The following is a 26,831-nucleotide window of genomic DNA, read 5'->3' as shown; positions in this document are numbered from 1 at the left end:
ACATGTTGCGGAAACAGAATAGCCAAGAATAATCCAGAATTTTCTATGACGGTGGACCTTCCTTAATGTAAACAGTCTTTTTGCTGCGTTAAAGGCCTGACAATGTTTGTGTCTAGTGTCTAGAGTGGAACTTCTCAATCCGTGTTAGACTGACCAGTGGGGATAGATAAGGTCATAGAGAAAAAGATGGTTTGAAGAAGGGTCGTTGATTAGAAGGGAGCAACTTTGGCTGTTTTCACAAAAAAGAAGAAAAACCTCTGCGGTCCAAGACACATTGTCAATGACTAAAAAGCTCAGACTAAATGAAATAAATACCATCCAGGGTCATTATGACAAGAAATTGCTCAAACCTGTAGTGAAATGAGCCATTTTTGCCTCATTATTCAGAAAACGTAGATAAAAGAATTGGCAGTAAAATTCGTCATAGATTGCATTCATTATGGAATGAAACATCATTTCACAAACTCAATCCATACTAAAAAATAAAGCCATTCTTTCAGTGTAGGTAGAGCGATCAGATGTTAACAGTGGCAGAGGCAGTATTGGTTTTATTTGGACGTTATATGATAGTTTGATTAAAGAATAGGCACATTTACCTCTCTTGGTTTTAACTCCACCCACCTTTAATTAAGTTGTGTGCTATATAGAGCTGTGCCCATCTTTGATTTCACACAAACGCTTTGACTTTTTCTTCAGTAAGCATATCTTTTCCAGCCACTCTCCCTCTCTGTATCCTCTTCCTCTCTGCGATTCACTCCGTCCTCCTGATAATCAGCATAGAAATGCCTCAGCTTGGCCAATTAGCCCTCTAATGGCTGTGATTACCCCCTGCTTCCCTCGCATGTCACTCATTCATTTGACTGTGGGTTTTCCGCTGTGCTGCAGCCCAAGCATCCTAATTAGGCCTGAATTAAATGACCAGCGGTGGCTGGGTGCTGGCGCCCACCCATCTCAGCACGTGGCTGAAGAGAGAGACCTCCGGTGGCTTTTATTTATGTGCAAGGATGCTCACAAACATAGCAGAGCGTGATTTCCCCCCTCTAGTACATGAAAACTCACTCTCTGCAGCTGAGAGGAATTATGGGTCAGATCTGTTTTATTGGCATCTGATATATATGTATGGTGATGTGAAGCACATTGGGACGTTTTATTGAAAAGTCCAGTTATTGAGAAATATGTGGGTTTCTGTTTATGAGCAGCACAATAACGTTTTTATCTCCAAAGCCTTGACCCTCGTATTCAGTGCAGATATCAGTTGAGCAGCATCTCTTCGTGAAAGTTGCTTGTCTAAGCTTCTAAGGTGTGAAGATTTTTGTTCCAAATGTAAAAAATGTGTCTTATTAACCTGCTTATGCATAAAGAAATAACTTGCACTCTGCCTCCAAATTCAGTTTCTTACGGTGACTATAAAAAATATTAACCCCCTTGGATGTTTAACCCCTTTATTGATTCTATAAATGGTCAATATAATCTGGCTTTTTGACAAAAAATGACCAATTTCAAAGTATAAACAGATATCTACAAAGTAATGACAATTAAATAAAAATATGTGAGGTCAACTAGAGTTTGCATGGTCAAGTGGAAAAAGTTCTTTGGTCTCATGAGACGAAAATGGTGCTTTTTGGCCATCAGACAAGATATTAAATTTGGCAGACACCAAACACTGCGTATCATCACAAGCACACCATCTCCACTGTGAAGCACGGTGGTGGCAGCATCATGCTGTGGGGATGCTTCTCAGCAGGAAGGCTTGTAAAGGTAGAGGGTAGAGTGAAAGTAGCAAAATAAAGGAAAATCCTGGAGGACAATCTTATTCAGTCTACAAGAGACATATGACTTGGATGACGATTTATTTTCCAGCAAGACAATAAACCTGAAGCATACAGTGAAAGCTACACAGAGATGGTTCAGAGACACCAAGATGAATGTTCTGGAGTGGCTGAGTCAAAGCCTAGACCTCAATCAAAGAAAGAATTTGAAGCCTGACTTGAAAAGGGCTGTTCACACCTGATCCACATGCAATCTGACAGAGCTTGAGCAGTTTTGCAAAGAAGGATGGAGTAAAATTGCAGTGTTCAGATGTGCAAGCCTGATTGAGACCTATTGAGACTCATGCATTTTACATTAAACATTTTTAGTTAATTAACATTACTTTATTGAAATCTGTTTTCACAGAAAGCCAAATTATGTTGACCATAGTTGATTTATGAGATCAGTGAAATGGCAAAACATCAGAATGGGTGAATACATTTTATAGGCACTGTATAGTTTGAGTTGTAGGTGTCATAAGATGGTTGTACATACCAGAAATAAAGTTGTCTCACTGTTAACAGTGCACACTCTGAGTGTTTAAATGTCTTTTTTCCTGTTTCTAAATGGCTTCCCCTCCGTTCAGGTCCTTTTCAGATAATTTTAACAGTCTGCGTCCGGAGAAGCCGTGGGTGACCAAGCTCAGCTCAGCAGGTCTGGTTTACCTCCACTTCGGTCGTCAGCTGCTGGCCCAGCTGACACAGCTGAAGGAGGACGACAGGCAGCTGGAGGTGCTCTATGACAAGGTGAGAGGAGGGAGGAGGACGACAGCTTTACTGCTGGCAGGGAATTAGCAACCATTGTGTTTTACTCCCAACACAAACACTCAGTTAGGAACTGATGCTTCCCTTAAGTGCAGACAGGGCTGAACCTTTGCATCATATTCACCGTGAAGTTGGAGGAGTCTACAAGGAGGAAAATCGGAATGTTATGTTAATTCTTCAGTGAGATGAATGATGCTGAATTTTTAGGACAGTAATCTCTTTGCACTTTATCCACTGTTGTTGTTAAAGCAGGACTCACGCTGCACTGTGGAAAATCCTGAATGCTTTTAGCTTACATCTACAATTTGGCATTTCACATTTATCAGACAGTGAGCAGTAAAGTGTGATAAGAAATAAAAGAAGAGGGATGGATTTGGGCGGTTGGACCAGCGGGAGGCGTCAGCACACAGAACAAGCCCTCCCCTGCCCTATGTCTCTTTAAATATTAGCACTTTGAGCTCATGTTATCATTGACTTTTTGGCGTGTCGGTTTGTTTAAAGTCTGAAGTAATCCTTTTACTCACGGCTAGGGATTTATTAATTTCTGGACGTATTTTGTCCTTTGGGAGTTCTGAAAAACTGAACCGCCATTTTTCTCCAAAGTTTAGTTCCACTTGTAAGCCACTTGTAAAATGTCAACTCTTTGCCGACTGACCTTCAGCTGCTCTGAGGACTTGCCAGCTCTAGAAATGCCTAAAGTTATCTCCTCTTCTACTTCCTTTCTGAGTTTTTTTCTGTGAACTGCAGAAAAAGAGGCAGTTTGAAAATCTGTTTTTTTGAGGAACTAACTGTGTGCGTAAGCCTTGAGTATCTTTAACCACTTCAATCAGCATAATTTAATCAGAGTAAATCCCTTTCTCCTGAAAGTTTTCTTAACCTCCCTGGCCTGAAAATGCAGGCTTTACTGTCAATTGGCCCTCTTTAGAATGAGCATAAACATAAAACACCCTGATCTCTGGTGATTACAGTTTCTTAAACTCCTGTCACATGTTTCCTCTAATCCTTGCAGCTGTATGAAAACTTTGTGGAGGAGGTGGACGCTGTAGACAACGGCATCTCGCAGTACGATGGTGAGGCCCGCTACTCTGTCTCCACCACGCTGAGCGCACGTGTCGCCCACCTGAACCCGCGCTGGAACAGCAAGAGTCAGGACACCGAGGTGAGGGACGTGTGAGCGAGCATTATTTCCCACAGTTATCACGCAGCCTGGTATGCTGCAGCATGATTGTCATGTATCAGGGTGATAGAAGAAAGGAAAATTGTTGAAAAGAAAAATCTGATATTATAATTCATGTGGGACTCTGCCTGTATCTCTGATATTAATCCTGAAATTAAATATAGTTGGAGTCATAAAAAGACGAAAATGCTTCTAAAGAAGAAAAGCTGAAATTACGTCTAGGACTATAGAAAGAAATATTGAATTTAAAGCTGAAACTATCATCCGGTTTTAACTATTAAAAAGCAGCAAGCAACATAAACATACCTTTGGAACACTAGGTGACAGACAGATTGAAACATTTTTTATTTCAAACATTGATTAAAACTTACATTTTGCCAAAATTGTAAGGATACAAAGCTGTTTACTAGTGACTCTGTGCAGACATGTGACTGCTATGTCATTCATTACAGTGGATGACAGAAGTACCGGTGTTTGACATTAAGCTGCTCTGCAGTTTAGCTGATAGAAATGTTAGAAGTATATTTAGGAGCCATATAAATAGCAGAGAGAAACATAATAGAATTAGCCTACTTAGCACAAATGTCAGTGACTCTGTTAAAGAAGCTGAGTCACCTTGAGAGAGTTCACAAAGAGGAACCTGTGAAGACTGAACTGAAAGAGGTGTGTATTCACAGGCAGGGATTTTCAAGCATACTAGCAATGCACAGTTTGGGATTTTTGCTGATATGCTGATATTTACAAAAAATTATTTTAGCTGATACCAATATTCATACTGGTATTTTTTAAATGCACTTCTAAACGCACAATTCAAAGTGTAAGGAACGATCATGGATAAAGAAAGACTTCAGCTGATGTAGGTCTGTTGGTCCAGCCTAAAACTCCACTAACTTATTTGTTTGTACAACCAATGTTTACAGCTGATATAGGCAGATTTTTTTAGCCAAAATACTGGTTCTCATGACTGCTATTACCGGGTAACAGAGGCAGCGAACTCTGGATTTTAATTTGGCTTTGTCCAGATCACTGATCTGGACTTTGCTGATGATGCCGGGGTCCATGCAGAGACTGTAGATGTGAGGGCTCTTAACTTGCTGAGTGAAAAGGCTGAAGCATTGGGGATACACGTCTCCTGGACCAAAACAAAGACCCAGGCATTTGGGGATGCCTTGGATGCTGCTGTCGAATCTGTGTCTGTGCTTGACTCCTTTTTGACAACTTCTCTTCGTTGCATTTTTGGGAATTGTTGGCAAGACTGTGTGTCTAATGCAGATGAGCTCAGGAGAGCAAGCAGCTGGTTGATGCGGGAATGGCAGCTGTGCTATTATGGGTACCTGGTGCACTTTCCTGGGCCTGATCCAGCTCACTGAATACTGAGTGACAGTGACCTGGTGGGCTGGTCCAGACACAGGAGTGACCACGTGCACTGTTGAAGGGAAAGTTGGGAGATACCTGGAGAGATAGGGCATGGGCCTGGTGCGGACCTGGAGCATGGCCATCAGGAGTCCAGAGCTCTACAGGACCAAGGTTGATGCAGCTAAGTGCAGAACTGGCATATGCTCCCATACCTGACCTGACCTGATACCACTAATTATCCTATTATGCTAATATCAACCAAGGTCAAAATCATTTCGGCAATATTGTGCATCGTTAAAGCATAGCTTAGCCTTGATGCCAATGAAGCTGTCCAGTATTTGATGAAAATATCAAAATATGCTCATTGGACATGTTTTCAATAGAAACAGCACAAAGAGACAAGTTGTCTGTTTTCAACATCACATTCAGTTGATAGTCACCAGCAAATATGGTCAAATTTTTTAACCATTACACAGGCTTTGCTAGCGTTTGCAAGTATCTAATACTGACATTAAAAGCTCTCTAAGCTTTCTTTTAACAAAATGTGCACTACAAATATTATTTGAGAGAATTTGTGGACAATAGTATTAATTTAATACTGGCATCCAGTCAGTAACATGTCCCTTCCACTGTCTAGGCTAGGACGGGACAGACTTAGCTTTAATTTAAAATAGCTTTAATTGAACCCTGAGCTTTTGTTTTCATTTACTTGATCTTTTTTTAAGAGATAAACAATTAATATTATTTTATAACAGATTCTAAAATGTAGGGAGGCATGGATAACACTTTTAGACCAAGCAAGTACTAGTAATGCTGTAGTTTTTGATACCAACTAAAAGTATGAATTCTACTAAATGATACTGTCAAAGGTCTTAAAATTGTTTTGAGTGAGCTTTTTTTTCTTTTTAAATCAGATGCTCCCCACCCTTCCTCTCTTTGATTTATCAGTGCATAGTTTGCATTCAGCTCACTTTTGTCATCCTTGCTTATTTATGTATCACCAAACTGCAGACATGACTAAAATTTTGCCTACCAGCTCAACCAATAACAGGCAAATATCATATTGTAAAAAGACACAAAGTGCAGTATCTGCAATGTTTTATGGGTGGAAGTACTTAGGCTAGGTATCGACACCATACTGCATCCCTACCAAAATGTGAAAAAAATGTTTTTTTCTTTTTTATGATGGTAAACTAAATTTCTCTTGTTTAATCAGTACATTTTAAGGCATTATCTTGTGTTTTAAAAGATAGACTGACCATTTGTCAGTCAATTATTATTATTATTATTATTATTATTATTATTATTATTATTTTAAAAACTTGACAGAATAATCTATATTAACATAATCTTTAGTTTAAACCCTCTTTGTTTTATGTTTAGATATTTCAGGTATCAGGTAGGGGGTGAATGCACAATGTACAATGTAATCACTCTCATGTAATTTAGATGGTAATGACATGTATGTCAGCAAAAAAAAATGTAGCTTACACTTCATGCCATTGTGTGTAAGAGCATATGTGTTAGTAGTAAAACAGTTATGAACAGCGAGACTAAATCAGCTTCTCTGTAATAAAGTAAACGTCCTAATATCCTGGATCATAGCAAACCCCTCTGACTCACATCCATACTGTGCAGCAGGTTGTCCTTCCATAAGAGCTTGTCCGTCTAAATTATAGGTTTCATGTTTATGTTTGAAGGAGCCCTGTGGATGCAGTAAATACGTGTTTAACCACTGCTTTGGTTTCTGAAGTGTAACTCATAGACACCTTGGTCTTTACTGAGTCTGTAGAAGGAGAAAAGAAAATGACTCTCTACATATCAGAACTATTTAGCAGTCATTCTTTTCTTTTTTTCTTCGTTTGCATGTAAAGTTTATTTCAAAGGCTGGAACAGCTTTCCTTCTTGTCAATAAATGAATTGTTTGGTAAATCAAATGTTTGAAAGGAGAAGGAAAACCATATTTCCTGAAGGCCAAACTCGTGTCTGTTAATTATGTTCAATTTGGTTTTATGTGTCTAACCAGTTCTCTAAAATTGTAGATTTAACAAGACAAGTAGTCCCATAGAGGAGGCTGTCTCTGTTATATAGTATTTGGCTTGAAAACGACGTAGTTGCTGATTAATTTTCTTATTAACTATTTTTTCAGCTTATCTTAAATCCAGCATGGTCCACAAAAGACACGACACTTGAACTTTAAATACCAAGAGGACTTTAAAACCCAAATGACATCAGAACAGGCTAGTGCAAATATAAATAACCTTAAATTATGCTCTAATACAACAAAACAATGACTGAATGATGACTCAGCTAACCTTTAGGTTGATGACTCAGAGAGCATAGATAAGGCCTGACAAGAATGCCCTCATGCACCTTTATTTACTTTGAATCTTGATATTTAACAATGGGATTTTTCACAGTAGGAATCAGGTTTTTAAAAAAGGGGCTTTTGGTAAAATATGTAAAAATAGTAACACACATCAGGTAGTTTTTGAACCCTTGTGCTATCTTCCTACCTTTACAAGCAACAAGTTAAATATTTAGAGCTTTTGGTGTAGTCAGTAAACCAATTCAATCGGATCAACTTTATTTACGTATATAGCACATTTTAAAAACATTAAGTGCTGCACAGTAAAAACACAGACACTGCAGAAATAAAAACATTTGGAAGAAGATTTAAAAGAAATAAGAACTTCATCAAATCAATAATAGAATAGAAAACACAATAAAAACAATAAATAAAAGCCAGAAAAACACAAAGTTTAAGAAAATAAAACCCATAAAAGGACAGAGATTGCACAACTGCCGTGGTGAAGTAAAAGCCAAAGAATAAAAATGAGTTTTAAGGCATGATTTAAAATTGGTTGGGTGGGGGATGTTTACATTTCAAGAGGTAAATCATTTTACGGCTTAGGTTCCACCACAGAAAAGGCTTACTCACCTTGGGTGTTAATCTGGTTTTTGGATAAACGCCAAAAGGACTGGCTGGATATAGCTTAAGGCTAACTGTTTGCTTGAATGATCATAATTTGACATACATTCCCAAAGTCAAACATCACTGGCCAGCAGAGGGCAAATTTTCTTAGTTGTTAAAAGAAGTCAAACTGGTGAAAAATGAGCCTACTTCTCTGTTAATCTGTTACCTTAGGATTCATTTATATTACAATTAGTTGTCCTTCAATTACTTACAACATTTATTATATAATTGATTTTTTTTTACATGGAGTAAGAGCCAACCTTTCCTGTAAGTATTTTGACATCTTGTAAGAAAAGAAAAAAACTTGGTGGAGACAGCAAAATGAAAAAAAAACATGGTTTCAAAATGTCAGTGCAGAAATTAATGAGTGACATCCATTGGCCATTTTAACCACTTCTTTTATACAGTCTGTGGTCTCAACACAGATGTTTTTCCAGGTTATATATACTAGATGCATCTTATTCTGTTTTCCATTCATTTTTAGAGCTAGCTAAAGGGAAAATTGCATTAAAACAAACATACAAGCTGGCTTAACAATGTTGGGGTTAACATGTCTTGTGCAATTCAGCAGTCTGTGTCCAGAGATGCTTTTTAAGAATCATTCAGAAAAACAACAGAAGCCTGACAGCCACCTAGTGTGACTTTCCCATCTCTCATTAGTGCAGCGAGGAAAATCCTGCAGGGAAACAGCTCCTGCTCTCCGCTGACTCTCATATGTTTACATCCTCATGTTTTTTACCATTGCTGGGTGTGTCTCAGAGGAGCAGCTCACCTGTTTGTTTCCTCACATTTCACTTCACATTATTACTATTCTTATCCTGGCACTTTCCTTCAATTTCGCCACAATCTCAATCTGCAAGACGGCTGAAAGACTTTTATTGAAAAGTGGCAGAGAAGATGACGGTAGAGTGATCCCGAGATCGCAGTGGCTGTTGGTGATAATTGAAAAACCAGAGAGGATTTTCATCTCCTCCATCCACAAGTGTGAAAATTCAGAGGAGCTGCACCCACTGCAATCAGATGCTGCCTGGCAAACTTTTTATGCGTGTCTGAGTGTGTGCAGGTGTTTTTGAGAGGTTGTGTCTCTTCTAATGGGCATTTGAGTTTCTACTCATGAGACTCTGACAGGAAGGTCATATTGGGCTTTGTGCACGACATGACAGGGATCTGATGAAGCAGTGCAGCCAGGATTAGTGAGACTGTATCGCCCTCATTTAATCCAGGACTCAGTCTCACTTAATGTTTTTGACATTAAAGTGAATTGGAAATCAAGCCAGCTGTAGAAGCGATAAAAGAGGTGACTAAAGTCAGAAGAACTTGATTTTTTTTCCCATCACATCTTGAGTCTTGTCAGCCCCTATACATGCCATTATATCAGTGTGTGTGTCCTGTTTTCACAGGAGGGTTTCAGGAAGGCGATGAAGATGGTCGGGGAAGAGTTCCTGGACCGTCTGGAGTACTATCAGTCCTCCTGGTTACCAGCTCGGGAGGTTGTGGAGAAGGCTATAAAGGAGCGACATCAGGTAATCTCACCTGATATATACTTTTCATTTCTCAGACTGAACAATACCAACTTAACAGCCCCAAAACTTCTAAAACAAACAAAAAGATTAAAAAAAGACCACATACAATTTACCAGAGGGCTGCAGTCAACTAAAGAAACTGGCATTACACCCTGGCATATTTCGTAATCTCAGGAAACCATATTTAACACTTATTTATCTTGTTATTTTGGAATAAAAAATGGTTTTCTTCAGTAATTAGTTAATTCCTCAAGATCTCGAGCAATCAACCAAAATAGAGCCTGGTCTTCCTGTACATGAAGTACTGGAACAGCTCTCCATCAGCTCTTGTTGTGGTCAATCAGACAAAAATAGCTCTGATTGTTTAAGCTGGTGGCAAGGACACATGCCCCGTTATCTAACTGCCTATGGGGGGGGGGGCACCCTTCTTCCTCTGATGGAGCACCTAAACCTTACAGCCACGGTCCTTAAGATGTTAAAAAAATAAATAATCATGAATTAAACTTTAATGCAGGGTTAGACATTTGCTGCAAATTTAGCAGGGGAAAAGCAACCAAATTGATTAAATACAGAACTTATAAGAGAAACAAATGAAGGTTATCGAATACAAATCTGATTGAAATGGATTGTCCTCTTTAGGCCTTAATTTAGATGATAGGAAACAAAAATTGCAGATGCTTTTGCAACCCTCCTTTTTTTGTTATGAGAAGAGGTACACTATGTGGACAAAAGTATTTGGCCACGTCTGTTAATTATTGAATGAATGTGTTTCAATCTGACCCGTAGCCACAGCTGTATAAAACCAAGCAGCTGGCCATGCGGTCTCCATTTACAAACATTTGTGATTAAAAAAATGGGTCGTTATGAAGAGCTCAGTGACTTCAAGTGTGGCACTGTGATGGATGCCACCTTTGTAATATGATAGTTTGTAGATTTCATCCCTGCTGGATATTCCAAAATCAACTGTAAGTGATAGTATTGGAAATTGAAGAGTTTAGGAACAACAGCAACTCAGCAGGAAGCAGATCACCATGTAAAATCATAGAGCGGGGTCAATGACTGCTAAGGCGCATTGGTGCATAAGTCACCAATGCTCTGCTGATTCCATAGCTGAAGATTTCTTAAACTCCCACTGGCAGTAATGTAAACACAAAAGTTGAGCTGAGCAGCTGCATGCAACCATGTCTAATCATTGCTCTAGTCTAGCCCCTAAATTAAACAAATCCTTACAACTTATTGTCCATATCTCTAAATTTCCAACCATCAATCATACCAAAAGCCGAGATCAGTAAGTGGAGAACTGCTGTTAACGGGCATGGCCAACGATGGTATCCTGTTCAGGTTATCTGATCAGGTGCTACAGCAAAGGAAGCAGGGCCTAGATGTAGGCAGTTAGATGACTTGATGTGTCTCCTCGCTCTTCAACAATTACTAGCCATTTTTGTCTGAGCAAGCAAGAGCTTGTACTTAGACCCTTTCGAAAGAGATCCATAATTCTTGTACAGGGGTACCGGGTACCTACACAGTCTTTTGTCCTGTCTCTTTGTCTGATAGTATATGTATGTTCCATCTAAGGTCCAAACTGCAGCAGTTTCATTGGAAAGAGTGGTTGGTAATTTTTGGGGAAATTTGGGTCACTTTTCTCATTAAAGAGGTGGTGGTGGGTTCTTAGGCTAGACCAGTTAAGAACCACTGATATACAGCAAGAGATATAACATGTTATTGTTTGTATTTCATCAGCATTAAATGTTTCTTTATAAAATTTGTGTCTGCCATTGAGTCTTTTATGAGTAGAGTAAACAAAATGTTGAAATCAGTCTTTATGTTGGCAGGGTTATGTTGTTTATAATGTTGTGTAAGTTTTATATCATCTGTTATTAAAAACTGAATTTTTGTTGGTACATTGAATTGTGAGTGCAAAGCTAAAGGCCTGGCTCTGGATTTTCAGAACAATGAGAGTACATGCCTGCTTTCTTTCGAATACATCCTTTCCGTTGTCTCTAACCTTTTATCTTGCTCATTAGTCACACACCTTTGTCTCTTCCTGTTTCCAGGTTGATCCAAGTGGGGAGGTGTTGTTATTCTCCCAGGGCGGCTGTCCCTGGAAGGAGCATCTTTTCTCTCTGGAGAAGGAGCTCCAGGTGGAGACGCCAGTTAAGTTTGTCCTTTACCCGGACCAGAACGGGCAGTGGAGGGTGCAGTGCGTCCCTGCTGGACTCAACACTTTCCAAAACAGGTACACATTACATTATATGTATTTCTTCTCCTTCAGGTACATGTTATTTTAAGAATGGAGGGAGCACCTCACATGATGTACAGAAATCAAACATGCACAGCTCCCAGAGATGATGTGACATTGACTTACTCACAAGTCACTCCCAGATGTTTTTTCCAAGCACTGTTAAGGATACAGTGACAGGCACAAATCTGGAGACTCCCTGACGTGTTGAATCGAGCTTAGCTCTGGTGACGGAGAAGAGCTGTGGTGTATGATTTAACTTTCATGCTTATCAGACCATTTGACAACTGCTCACAAAGGGCTGATGTGTCATCCAGTAAGAAAGTAACTCCTGTGTGGTTTTGTTTGGAGGGTGAGGACGATCATTTCGTTAAAGCAGTGGTTTAGTCTCATACCACTCTCTAAGTAGTTGAAATGTTGTTAACAAACACAAGACTCTCAGATGTTTTATTTTGCATTCTTAAAGGGATACTGTTATTTGTTTCCTGACTGTCTCCGCCATGGTAGGTGGCCACACGACCCATTTTAGCTTAGCTACAACTGGACCTTGTTCCATTTGACGGTGCTAGCAAGTAAGCAAGCAGCTCTGGATATTTTGGTACAAATGAGTTGCATGCCATCCGTCTAGCTAAGGGTGATAACTGAAAGCGGACTTGTTATGTTTAGCATTTATGATGTTCTACTTCAGAGCCCAAGTCCAGCACAATCACAGTGGATCTCCAGCTGTGGTTTCTAGGTGTGTTGTTCCAACTTTAAGAAAGTCAACTTAGTGGAGTTTCAGTTGGACTAACATGTCAACATAGAGTTTAAAAATCTGGAGTCAGCAGTGACTCGCCTACCTCACCAAGTGTGCATGGACATGGGGTGCTAATTTGATTGGAAAGACATGGAAGGTGCCAGTGGCATTTTAAACACTGTGAGACATGTTAATATTTACTCAGAGAGCTCAAAATAAAGTCATCATGTCTTAACCAAACCCCTAAAGATGAATCACCAATCAGGAACCATAATAAATTACCAAGTTTTATGGAAATCCAGCCATCATGTGTTGATGTATGCCAATTTGGATTTCACGTTTGCATCTGGTCTACTGCATTTTTTGGAGCATCTGCTGCTGGTCTGACTCTTATTAAGAATAAAGATGTAAAGCAAAGATTTGCAAGCATGCAGCATCCTGTGCATCATAGTAAAAACTTTACAATGCTATTACTTTTTTTTTTAAAGTGCCAGATTTAATATGATCAGTAAAAGATACATAATCTCTTTTGGTGTCACATTCTCAAAAAATCTCGCTTGATTTAGTTTTAATGCTCAGATTTGTGGAAATCTTCCTGTATATCCTAGTTCTGCAGCAGCTCTCAGCATTTCTGTTTATCCAGCAAACCTTTGTGTTCCCTGAACTTTTTAGAAAAAATTTATTTTCTGAAGTTTTTTCAAAGCTGAATTCTCTCACCTAGGACTTTTTGTAGTCATTCATGATAAACTAATTTGTTTTCTCCTCTCACAGTCTTTCTAACACCCTTATAAATTTTATAGCCTTTGCTCTGTGAATCACTTTGAATTGTCCATCCTTTCCTTGTGCACATTTCCCTGCTGCTTTTGTTTTGAAGCATCTCTGCATCTTTTAGCAGTAATGAGGGCCCTCAAACCCACGAGCCCTGGCACTTACGCTGAAGTTGCCTCATCCATGCTCATTAAATCATATTTGTGTTCTTCTCTCTTCACACCACACATAATGACGAGACCAAGGCGCTCTTTGTGAATTAGTCAGATGATTAACATTTCTTAAGTCTGTGCTGGTTACCTCTGGAGGGGAATTGTTTACCTGAGGAGTCTCTCGATCTAAGACTCACAATGCATCTCTATTAACGTCATCAGCATCCCCACTGGAGTTGTTGCTTGACTGCTGCAATAAATCCCAGCATGAAGCACACGTGGTCATTGTATGGCCAAGAAAACATCCCCCATGTTTTACGTGGATCTTTCACAGATAGCTTTGTCGTACAAGATAAGTGTTGATTGTGTTTTCTTTTAGCTAAAAACACATTTTCAGCCTGATATTTCACCAGATTCTGACTGGATGTTCACTGCTGTCTGGGAGTCTTTATCCAGATGTTTGTTGATTTGTGCTATTAATTTTCATCACCTTCTTTTTTACAAAGTGGCAATATGTCTCCATTATATGAATCTAAGTACAAGTAATTAGGAGTAATGGTGCTTTCAGAGCTGTAGGGTGAACAGTTTTGGCTAGGTGTGTTCTAGTTGCTGTTTCCATTTTGGATCCAGTTCCTCTTTTTGATAATGTCTGAGTTCATAAAGCTCTGTGTCTAATGAAGCTGTTTCTAAAGATCTTTTTAGTCATCATCTATATCTTTTATGAGCAAAATCAATGTTTTACACACAGTTTTATCCTGTTGTGTCTGGTAAAACTAGACAACAGCTGCCTGTAAAGTGCAAAGTTTGCCTGCCTCCTCTGAAACAAAGATAAGAAATAAATTACCCGTGATGAAGTTTTTGTTGTTTTAGCCTTAAAATTTTGGATGATAAATGTAACTGGACCAGCAGAGGAATTAATTCTGATTTGACCGGGTTGATCCAATAATTAACTTTTCTTTATTTTAACTTGTATTTTAAATAAGACAAAATCAAAAATGATATAGACATTGGCTTTTATTCACCAACCATACAAGGAGAAATTTTTACCTGCAACCCACTTAGATAGTTTTCAAGGAGAATCTGACTTTCACCAGTTTTTTTAATCGCTGTTTCGTTCTTAGCTAAAAATAAACTCTAAGAATAGTCCATGCTCTCTCACATACATTTGTGCACTGATATAACAAGGTAAAATGATTCATTTTGTACTTATCAGCACTAAATAAACTAAATTAAGAAAGACACTACAACAAGTAATTCTTAGTTGAATTTTACTACATTTACAAACCAGTTTTGCCCTTTTATATTAAAAAATATGCGTAAATACATGGCATGAATCTGGCTAATTTTTAAATAAATCATGCAGATTTCAATCCGAGCTGCTAAATGTTATGTTATGAAAATAACCTTTGCACAACACTAGGACGTTTTTTTGTAGAAGAATTATTTTAAACAATAAAATCCTGCCTTCACACACCAGTATTTAAATGTGTGCAAATGATGTTCCATCATATGACAGAGTCACTTTTAGAATAAATGTAGGGCCAATCAAATCATAGTAATTTGGAAAAAATGAATATGATTGAATGGCTGCCACCCTAAATCTCAGTTTAACTTTTAAACTCTTCTGGAAAGCATCCTTTTCGTTTTGCAGCACAGTGCATGTTATTTCTGATGACAGTGCCGTCTGAATGATTGATATCATCTAATATACAGTATGTGTTTGTAGCAAACATCAAATATCCAGCACTGAATATGTCACTAAACTGCTTATTTTGGTTTTGTTTAGGGCAGCTCTACATCCACTTTAGAATTATTAAGGTCTAAGAATTTCTTAAACTCAGAGCCCAATGTGGGCTATTTATTTTTTTACAGTTTATTTTAATTTGGATGTTACTGACGTCTCACTACTTCGCTCCTGTGTGTCTTATGTGTTTGCACACAGCCCTGCAGTCTGATGCCGTGATATGGGCATGAAAGGGCGTTAATCTCTATGCTGGTTAGGAAAAATGGTGACAGGTTTCCTGTTTGGGCATGGCCATTAATCATTAAGAAGAAACTAGCAGTTTAAGCAAATGTTGTGAATCTGATGCAAGTTTCTCTTAGAAACTTTGAGAAAAATATTTATGAAAAATCTCGGATGGTTAATGAGGCTCATTATCAATCAGTCTTTGTTTGTTTAACATCATTATCAGTTGATACTGTCACTTTGGACCAGTGTTTCCCAACAATTTTTCTCTGGAGCCCCCCTACATGCACCTAAGAAAACAGAGCCCCCCCAGGACCCAAGAGAGATGATAAAAAAAAAAACTTAAAAAAGGCCTATGCAATCTATTCTTATTAAAAGACCTTTGTTTAAACTACTTAATGAATGCTAAATCTAATTTTGGCAGCGTCAGAGCAGACAAGCCCCCCAAAAAGATCTTTGCTACCAAACATTCTCCATGAGGTTGAGTTTGTTATTCTCCATTGGTATAAAGGGTTTTGTCCAGGCTCCCTGTGTTCTGTATAGATCAGAATGTCTACACCTAAAGTCTCAGCTTGTAACTCTGAGAAATTGAATGGATTCAGGGAATGAAGGAGTGTGCTGCCAATGCAAAGCAGAAGCCATTCCCCCAGAGCAAAAATCTTGAAGCTTTGAGTCCTATTTTGTACGTAAACACATTTTTATTATCCTAATTTTTTAATTTATCCCTGCCACTTTATCTTTATTACATTTTTTTTCACATCTCATGCAGGTTTATCCCAAGGGAAAATTTAATAGAAAATATAGCCTAATTGCTCTTATAGCTTTTGTTTAGTTTTGTTTTCAGCTTTGGCATTCACTGCTTACATTTTCCTCTGTGTCAAATCAAGGCAGTTTTGTTTTTTATCATTCCCCTGAGCAAACACATGCTTATATTAATTATGAAATGTAAGTTAATTAGGTCTAATGTTTTTTTAAACCTTTGATATTAGCCTCAGTGACTGACTATACTGGCTATACCTCAGTGACAAAACACATTAAGTTTTTAAAAACAAACACAATTTATTCGGTTTATAAAAGCAGAATATTTTAGAGAATTATCAGAAGAAGGAAATATTCTGGTTTGCCTTATGAGGATGTTAAAAATGCTCTGATATAGCTTTGTAGACATAAACAGCTAAAGGTGAGTCTGATATTACTGAGATAACCTTTAAAGCAGTTTGTTGGTTTATGTCTACTGTCCTGTCTTTTGTGCAGTTTTAAAGTTACGTTGAATGACTGGAAAAGGATCATCAAGAGAGGCAAATACAAAGAGTTTCTTCTGAATGGTGGCATTTATAAAAAGTAGACTTTTTTGTAGTTTCATAAAATACAAGGTAATTTCTGTCTCTTTTATAAGATATATTTAGAAATAACTACTCCTGTGTTACATACATTTTTAACTGAGTTACATTACTTCAAATATTTCCAACAGTTTTCGAAGCAGGAGGAATTCTTAGTTTTGATGTTGTAACATTCCGGGATCCCTTGCAGCACTAATCAGGAAGGCCAATTTTAACAGCTTTTCTCCCTTATATGAAATTCATCCATGAAATGTAAAAGTGGGTGTTATGTATTAGTAAATATGTTCCCTAAATACAACTTTGTTTTAGCAGGCAGACACCTTGTGCAAAACCAGACTCATGTTTAACAACCATCTGTGGTGACTGTATGGATGTGTTGTAGAAGGGACATCAACAAGCGATGGATTTTCTGCAAGGACTTGAAAATGTCAAGCTCTTATGCAGTCCCAGTCCCATCTATTTTTTAGTCTAAATCTTGGGACTTCTTTTAGGAAATGTGGGTCAACCTCTGTGTTAACTTCAGCAACTAAAAGTATGAATAAAAATGTTTGTCAACTACCTTTTTTCTGTGGGGAAGACAAGACCATGTAAAAATAGACCTTTGATGAGAAAAGCTCTGATGAAGGGAACGTTTAGTTTTTGTTAAGGAGGCTGAAATTAGACTAAAATGTTATTGCTTGACTGTTGAATGTTTAAATTCCCTGCTATTTCTCCTCCGTGGGTACAATATAAGTATTTTACATTTGTATGAATTTTACAACATGGTTCATTTAATTAGGTCAAGGAAAATTATTGTTAAGGCTATAAGTATTGATCAAAATGTAAGGACTTTGTATTGACTGAAACTGAACTTGACTTGAGTTTTTGTTAGCTAAAACTGGAAAAAAACTTTCAAAAGGGAAATTTACTAAAATGTGATTAAAGCTAAAAAATATACATAATCTGAAGGCTGATATTATAACTAAATCCAAAATAGCTGCCAAAATTAACAAGGGTCATTGTAAGTGCTACTTTATTTAAAACCTTAAATCTTCTGTAAAAAATGTTAGGTTTCCGCCAACTTTGGCGCCGGCTCTTGACATCTCATTTATTTGCTGATTTTGTCCTGTGCATTCCTTGGTACAAAGGTATCAAGCCTTCCTGCTTTTATTTATTTGATTATTTATAGGGCTGCATATATTAACTCATAAAGTATCTATCAGCAGATATGAAAAAGTCAACTGATATTAGAGCTGATATATCCAAGACAGTCTGGCTGCAGACCATTTATCTCTGATGGCCCCTTTCACAGACCTTTCATCTGAGACGGCGTATATCTCAGAAAGAAAAAACACTCTAAAACTTTTCAATTAAATCAGATTAATCTTCAGAATAGAGTTAGGGTAAGAGTTAAGGCAACACTTAGGGTACCAAGAGTTGAAAGCCTAATGTGCTAAAGCAAACTTAGCTCTTGATAACAGAGCTACCTAACTAGCTAATATAGCTAAAGCTAAGCTCACAAAGCAGCTATGTAAAATACGTAGAGACATTATCTACGTAGCTTCATCTGTTTTGGCTACTTTTGCTAGAGCTCATTGCTGAAGCTAGCTTGGCTAAATTGACTGATGTGGTAATGTTAAAAACGTAGCTAGCGTAGCTATGTTAGTGTAAGCTAAAGCTAACAAAGCTATAGAAAGCCACCGTTTGTATGACTACTTCTGAAACAGGTCTATACATACTTTAATACACATTAGACCTCTGATCTTTTTCTGTATTTTTTATTAGATGTTTCTTAGTCTGTAATGTTTGCAATGTGGTTATTTTGTGGATGTAACTGCCAGACTTTGTTTAAGAATAAAGTTCAATTAGAAAAGTATTGTGCTGGCAAATTACGGCACTTTTCTAAGCTAAACCGTGTCTCAGATCAACGATCTCTGAGAGTGGCCATCGGTGATGAATGGTCTGCAGACCCACTTGATATTCTAGCCACACTCACTGGCAGTATAAATCATAAATCGGCCTTAAATATCTGAATGAATATGCAAATGTACCATCAGGTATAGGTAATTGCCTAGAGTGCTACACACTCATGGAGGCCCACTGTGAGCTCTGAATATTTTCAATAAAGCCCCAAACATAAAACAACTATCAGACCGTCTACCCAGCCTCTCTTTGCACAGGAGACACTAGGTATTCTTTACAGTATAAAAAGTATGCTTGTATCGGTATCGGCTAAAATGAGAAAATATCAGCATATTGAATATTGGCATAAATACAATATCCACTATTATTTATTCATTTTGGACTTCTATGGCTTTATTTAGATATGATAGATGATTTATCTGGAAATTGGGCAAAGAGAGCATGGGGAATGGCATGCACTAAAGGAGCCACAGGTTAGACTTGGACCAAGGCTAAAAAAAAGGGGTTAAGGTTAAAACAAGGTCCCACTTTTGATCTTAGTCCGTCATATAGCTACTTAAATTCAAACCCAATGTTACCATGCTGAATATTCACATCATAGTCACGTTAAACTTTATTTTTATAGCCCATCTCATATACAGGGCAGCATAGTGTGCTTACATTCATTCAGTCAGTCAATCAATCTTTCTTCTTATCCACATGGTGGATATTTACTGCTGTTCCTGCTTGTTTTGTACTTCTGTTCTGGTACCTATAGAATCTCTCGCTGTGCCTCCCACGCTGCTCTTTCGGGTTTTCCTCCTTTATTTAGACCAGGCGTGAGACATCACAATCACAGCAGATGGTCTCTGAGCTTCCTGACTGCCTGACTGCCTGACCACTGTGTTCTCTAAAAGTCTGGTTACCTTGTATGTTCAGTCATGCTGTTAACCTGTATATGACATGTCTCATTACTGATACAGAAAGAGGCTGGAATATCTTTTTGATTCAGCACTGATCTAAACAGTGGCTGCTCTTTTTTCAACCTCTTTCCACGAGGTCTGCTTGCTCCTGACTCACCCATTAGTGTTTCTTTTCTCCTTCTCTTATGTACAGTATTTCTGTCCCTCCTATAATCACCCTCCTCCATTTCATCACCTGATTTTCCTATCTACCTTGCTCTCCTCCCATTAATCCTATTTCTCCCTCCTTATCCTCCCTCTGCCCATATCTCACCGTCTCACCTTTCACTCCCTCCCTCCCCTCATCACTCTGCTCGATTTTTTCCCCACTGCAGAATCTCATCAGGCGGCGGCACTTTCAACTAAGAAAGACCGGCACCTGTTTGGTGTGGCAGCACACTTCAAAGATTTAATGCAATACAAACATGGCGGTCGGCATGGAGCTACACGAGAACAATGTGGTGTGAAAAACGACGCTCCAGATGGCTCTTTCTCTGGGCGGCCTGCTCCCTCTCAGTGGGCAAGTGCCGACTCTGCGAACGGGGTGTTTTTTTCACCTGTGTCCCTGCTACTGCACCTGAGGAGGGGGAAGGGAGGTGACGGTCTATTTTTATAAGCATCACATTACTAAGGAAAATGTGTGCAGGGAAAAGAAAGAGAAACAGCTCTTCCTCTGAGAAGAGCTCTATAGGATAATGTTGTGGATAGAATGACAGGAATATGTGCTGAACCGGGACATGTCTGTCTATTTCTAGAAAATCACACTGGCTGCTGTCACTTGTAGCTGTTGAACCTTTTAGGTTAGGAGCCAGAATAATGACTTTTTCTGATGGTTATCTTTCTATTTACTGGAAATTCAGACATATAAATTCCAGAAATGTGCAAAATCACAATTACATGAACCCAAGGAACAATCCAGTTAATAAAAAATAGATGTGGGAACCACTACAATAACTCAGGAAAGTGATGCTGCCAGCTGTAATCCTGTACACAATGTTGTTTATATTGAATTGCTTTAATGATATTGTATATGACACTACAGCACTTTGCTTTCAATATTTCACTTGTTGGTTGTTTTTAAGGCTACTTGTGGTAAATCAGAGTTTTGGAATGGTTCTTCCAGAGCACTTTTTTTAACCAATCCTGGCTTATTCACAATACAGTACATTATATGGATGTCCCCAAGTGGCTATTTCCCTGTTCGGCTAAACGCACATTCAAATTGCTTGTAACCAACTAGACCAAAGTGAATACAATGCTCAGAAAACTGTCAAATTCATCACATAGTTGTGTCAGAGGGATATGATGGGAGGCTGGTTTGCTGAGTAGAGCGTGGCTAAAGTTAGCAGCTTGCTCCACCAGTCTTCATTCCTCTATGCAGATGCTTACTGTAATTACACTGTAAAAAATACACCTTGATTAATGTTGAGGGAACAAATTATGAAGTATTTGTGCCCTTTTGATAACTTAACTAGTTGATGCAACACATTATATTGAGTTTCTTAAATTATGTAAGATATATTCCAAGTGAACATAAAGACTGAAGTTATCTAGGGGCTCAACTTGAATAATTGGTGTTACTGCTTTAGTTTTCCCAACTGAAAAATATTTTCTATTGGAAAACAACTGTCTGCCAACTTGGGATTTTTACCTGTGAGTGTGTTATGTCAACTAAATGGCAATGTAAAGTATTAAGTTGGGCCCCTCAACTAGAAGAGTTGGGAAACTTGTTACCTAACTGTTTTCTGTAGGGCCCTCATATTCATTTTTACACTGTTCTTGTTATTTATTTTATTTTATTTTATTTTATTTATTTATTTATTTAATATGCACACATATAAGAGTACATTAAGTTGAATTCTAAAGAAAATGTGTCAGGAGAGATCAAGAGGCCAACAGGTTTATACAAGGGACCTCACCTTTCTTTGAGACTGAAAAGAAAAGAAAAAAGCAGGAAGGCAGTGGTCCCTAACTAAAGCTACAGTGGCTACTAGTGGCAGGAGGCTTCATTACAGCTTTAAAGGAGTCTTTAAATGGGATTTTAAGCCTTTGTCTGTAAAATATGATAAATCCGAAATTGACCATTTAGCTGGCTTGATACATTAATCCCTATTACAATACGATATGATATGATATGATATGATACAATGCAATGTGGTCTGATATGATACAATACTATAGGACAAGATACCAAACAATTCGATACATGATACTGTATTATACTATTTCATTCGACACAATGCCATATCATATAAGACAATTCGATAAGACATGATACTGTATGATACGATACTATTTGAGACGATAGTATAAGGTACAATACCGTACCATACCGTACCATACCATATTATACCATATTATACCATATTATACCATACCATACCATCATGCCCTACCCTTCCCTAACCTACCATACCATACCATACCATACCATACCGTGGTACCATATCAGATAGGATCGGATCAACAATACTTGGCCCTCTCAAGGTAATATTAGTGTTTCTAGGTGATTAATTTTGAATCTGGTTAATCCCAAACTAATTGCTTTTAGTCCACAAGTGCAATCATTCATAGTCTTTCCTCCTTGGAGCCCGCACACTTCTAAGAAGTCTAAGAAAAGCAGAGACCCACCACAACCAACACAACAAAAAGTGTTACATTGCTGTCAAAAAGTCATCTTCAATTTTAATTGTTTCATTGATAAACTCACAAGAAAATATGTTAATGCTCTTATATGATTTTTTTTTCTACCAAAAGACCTTTGTGTCAGGCTTCCTTGAGATCTTTTCCTTGAGGGCTGGATATTCCCCACAACCCAGAGTTACAAAACTTGTTACCAATACAGGGGCCAAGATATTCAGATTCAGTCAACTTTATTGATCTCAAAAGGGCAATTTTGTTTACAGTCTACCAAGCTTTATTAAGAAATAAAAAAACAATTGTGGAAACAAAATTGGGGAAACAGTCACAGCAGCATTTAGACAATCACATTCACATCAGTCATAGCAGACTAGAAAAACATGGGAGCACTATATAAACAATGCCAGAATGCATAAAGAAGTAACCACATGTGTCCTCTAAAGTGAGCTCAATATTCAGTTACCATAGCAGCTGACTGCATGTGTGATAGCTGATGGTTGACGAAGTTGCATATTGCAGCCATTAGAGTACAGACTACAGGACAATATCAGCACCAAGGAGCTGAGGAAATTGCTGAAACAACATACAAGCATACAAGCTTGGAGCCCTCAATCAGTGCATTTACCAGATGGGTGCACTGGTGGATATCTCTCTAGCATTCAAATTAAAAAAGAAAAAAAAAGAAAACGGTTGGAAAATATGCTTGGATGTCTGCAATTATACCTGGATGGCCCGCCTAAGCATCGTCTACAGAATATGTGGGAAACACTGGATTACTACCCAAATAATTACACTTGTTTTCTTTTTCTACCATTCTACACATATACTCCCCCTTCTCCTCACATAGTCTTCCACCCAGATTTCTTTAAATGTTCTCCATTTATAGAGTTTTACTGTCTTTTATTTCTGTATTACTCTTCTTAATCCAAATCCTAAACTCATACACTTCTATGCTTCACTTCTGCCTTTTTATATCACTTTCTGGTCATGCTATCTCATAACGGGAGAACTGTTGGATTAAAAGCTGGTTTGGAGGGGTGGAAGTTTTCAGTTGAAGTGAGGAAGCAATGAGTCCAAAGAAGCTCCATGTAATTTTCCTCTTAAAGGAGCAAAATGATCTTTTTCTTTTCCCTTCCTCTCGGTGATCCGGTGATGTTGGCCAAATCACCAGTTTGGGCAAGGCTGAAAAGGAAAAAAACTTTGTGCAGGATGTAAAAACTCTCTGGTTTCAGTGGATTATGAATCCGTAAGCTTATGTAAAAAACGAACAATTCTGCATAAATGCATTACCTATCAAAAGTATTGACCTGCTTGGATGTTTTACCCTTTTGTTGATTTTATAAATTAATCATGGTCAATGTAATTTGACTTTTTTGACATAGAAAAATTGAAACTGATTTCTACTAAGTAATGCCAGTTAAACAAAAATATGTGAGGTAAAATAAGTGATTGCATAAATATTCACCCCCTTTAAAGTGACTGACCTAATTCAACAGAGGTCCAGCCAATTGGCACTAGCAGTGCCACAATTAATGAAATGGGTGTCACCTGAGTGCAGTGAATGTGTCTCAAGTGACTGTAGTATAGAGACACCTGTGTCTGGCAGGTCCAGTCACTGGTTTATCATTATACTTGGCTACCATTACACCATGAAGACAAAGGAACGCTCCAAGCAACTCAGAGAAAAAGTTACTGAAATGTATAAGTCAGGGGATGGATACAAAAAAATTCCAAGGCACTGAACATTCCTTGGAGTTCAGTTAAATCATCAACAAATCCTGGAGGATAGTCTTATTTGAAAAGGAGAATGGTGTAAAATTGCAGTGCCCAAATATGCAATCCTGATTGAGACCTATCCACACTGACTCAGTGCTGTGATCGCAACCAAAGGTGCATCTACTAAACACTGCCTTTAGGGGGAGGGGGGGGATTTATGCAGTCACTTATTTTACATTACATGTTTATATTTAATTGACATCATGTAGAAATCTGTTTTCACTTTGGCATTAAAGAGTGTTTTTATGTTAAAAAAAAAAAAAAAAAGCCATATTATATCGACCATGATTGGGTAAAACATTTCCTATAGGCACTTAACAAGGCCTTTTTTCCTTTCTAATTTAACCCCAATCAAATTGAGGTTAGCTGATGGCTCTTTTTTTTTTTTTTTGGTGGATTTATTTCATATACTCATTTCCTGCTGACAATTCATTGTGCTTTCCTAAAATATCCAACCATCTGTTTGTCATCTTACAGAAGAAAATTATTCATTGGCTCCATACAGTCCTTGTAAACACATGCATGCATGATATTTTCTGCTTTAATTACACTCTGTCTTCAGTAAGGCTCATCGTGACTGATAGAGTATATTTTTCTAATTACGCACTAATTTCCAGTGTCTGCCTTGTTATGTATAGAAAATGTCTTGTGGAATTAATTCACTAATTGTGGTTTTATTTTTAGAGCGGTCATCTCGACAGTCAGGAGCTTCCTGGCCTGTCATAACAACAGTCATCCCCCTCCCACTCTCTCCCTCATTACCAGCCCTGTTGACCTTTCCTCTTGAGCTCGTTTTCCAGCCATACTGTGGAGCGATCGATCGGTTGATTCATTTAACAGGGATTAGGAGTTTGCCCTGCTTTCCTCCCCAGGTTCTCCAGCGGCAGTCTTAATAAGGAGGAGATCTTGTAGACTGGAGATAATGATAGGGAGAGAAGAGTCTGAGGGGCAAAAATGTACACGTTTCAGTGCACATGTCCCCTCGTGTGACGCCCTGACATTCACTTAAATGCTCATGATTTGTCTCGATTTGAAGCTAATACAGCATTAAAGAATATTATACAGCACGATGTGATTAAATATTCAAAGGAGAGCAGAACAGCGGGACTACAAAGAGAAGAAACAAGAGAAAACACTTTACTCATTTTCAACAGGCGTGTCACTTTATTTCTGACAAGCCAGGATGTGCAGTTCTATAATTCATCAAGCGTGTGACACAAAGGAAGAAAGCCAGGGATTGGCATGATTTTTTTCATTTTGGATAAAATCTGAAGCTTTTAACTGAATTTGCTTGTTTCAAAAGCGTTTAAAATCTATTTCAGAGGCAGCAGAGTGGCGAGAAGTGAGCAATGAAGTGATGAATGAGAATTAAATCAGACCAGAATGAAGCTAGAAATATCAATACTTGAGCACAAACAACGTCATGAGATGAAGGACATAATAGCCCCGTCTTGATAAGACACATACACACTAAAGAGAGCTGTAAATGTGTTTTAAATGATGTGCCAAGTTGCAGACAGAGGTGTATCTCCTATGCAGCAGGTGGTAAATGAGCTGCTCTACATTTTATGAATTTTCAGCCTCCGAACATTTCATCTGACACAACACTGTGTCGAGGTCAGCTCGTAAAACGCTTGCAGTGACAGTCTTTGCTCCACTTTGTACGATTGCCTGCGCCTTTACGATTGACTCCGTCTCTGTCCTATGGGTGCCCTGACAGTCTGTGATTTTCCACATTACTGGAGAAGAAGAATGGGGGGCAGTTATTGGTCTATTTGCAGGGACTGATTATAGTGCTTCTACGTGCGTGAGGGTTCCTTCAGTTTATCTCTGACCACAGGAGATTACATTGGATGCTTCAGGTCAGGAAATCTGAAAAGGTGAGAGCAACTGGGTCTGTGCAAAGCTGGAAAGGATATCATTACTCTCAAATCTCAAAATGCTGAATGGAAAAGTACCCAGAATGCCTTTATTATCATGTACAGCTGTACAACAAAATTGTAACTTCTCTTAAGTCATGCATACGTTACAAACAAACAAACAGCTTCATTTTCCACATAATAGGAAAGAGCAAACATAATTAAATTATAAATGGTCAATATTTTACTGTCTTTAGGTCAACCTAAGGGATGCTTGTTACAAGAGTGTCCTAGCTGAAACAGGTCGCAGACCTAAAACAGAGCAAAAAGTCACCAATCAAAGCAGCTTTAACCGGATGCATCCTCCTCCAGTGTCTTTAATCTACATCTAAAAAGATTTAAAGAGACCAGCACCCTAAGTCACAAATCCAGCTGTAGCAGAATCCAGGCTGCAGGAACAGCATACCTAGAACTTCATTTCATGACACACTTTGGGGACAGATAGCCAAAGTAAGTCTTGTGACTGAGTCACAGAGTGATAACTGTAGCTTCCAGCACTTTTCAGTAGAATAAAATCACACAAGTATGACGAAAGCAGGTTTAGTTAAGCCTTTGAAGTCCAATAATTATGCCTACGTGTGCCTTAAAGGCCATCAGACTGAGTGGTACAGACAGAAAAATGATGATTTGTTTTTGTCTTCTGTGTTGTTCTCACACATGTACAAAACTCCTGAAAATGTCTCCAAAATCTCATCTGTGAGTGCAACATTTCACCCTAACTTAATCTGGACGTTTTCCTGCACGCCTCCACACAGACCTGAATTCCAAAAAGGTCAGGACATTGTTTAAATGTGAATAAAACAGAAAACTGTGATTACAACCTATATTCAGTTGAATACAGCACAA

The 26,831-nt window shown here is 38.2% G+C and overlaps 1 protein-coding gene across 1 annotated transcript in view; it reads left to right on the top strand.

Annotated features, from left to right (window-relative positions):
* The window catches only part of myg1 (myg1 exonuclease), a 35,545-nt gene that overhangs the window by 5,382 nt on the left and 3,332 nt on the right, over positions 1 to 26,831 (top strand). Inside the window, exons 3-6 of the mRNA XM_041777944.1 lie at positions 2,396 to 2,555; positions 3,583 to 3,732; positions 9,484 to 9,606; positions 11,661 to 11,842. Of these exons, the coding sequence (XP_041633878.1) occupies positions 2,396 to 2,555; positions 3,583 to 3,732; positions 9,484 to 9,606; positions 11,661 to 11,842 (615 nt within the window). The remainder of the gene's footprint in view (positions 1 to 2,395; positions 2,556 to 3,582; positions 3,733 to 9,483; positions 9,607 to 11,660; positions 11,843 to 26,831) is intronic.

This window comes from Cheilinus undulatus, linkage group 3 (assembly GCF_018320785.1).
Source record: "Cheilinus undulatus linkage group 3, ASM1832078v1, whole genome shotgun sequence".
Taxonomy (NCBI): Eukaryota; Metazoa; Chordata; class Actinopteri; order Labriformes; family Labridae; genus Cheilinus; species Cheilinus undulatus.
Note: the sequence above shows the minus strand (reverse complement) of the source record. Positions and strands in the feature narration are given on the sequence as shown.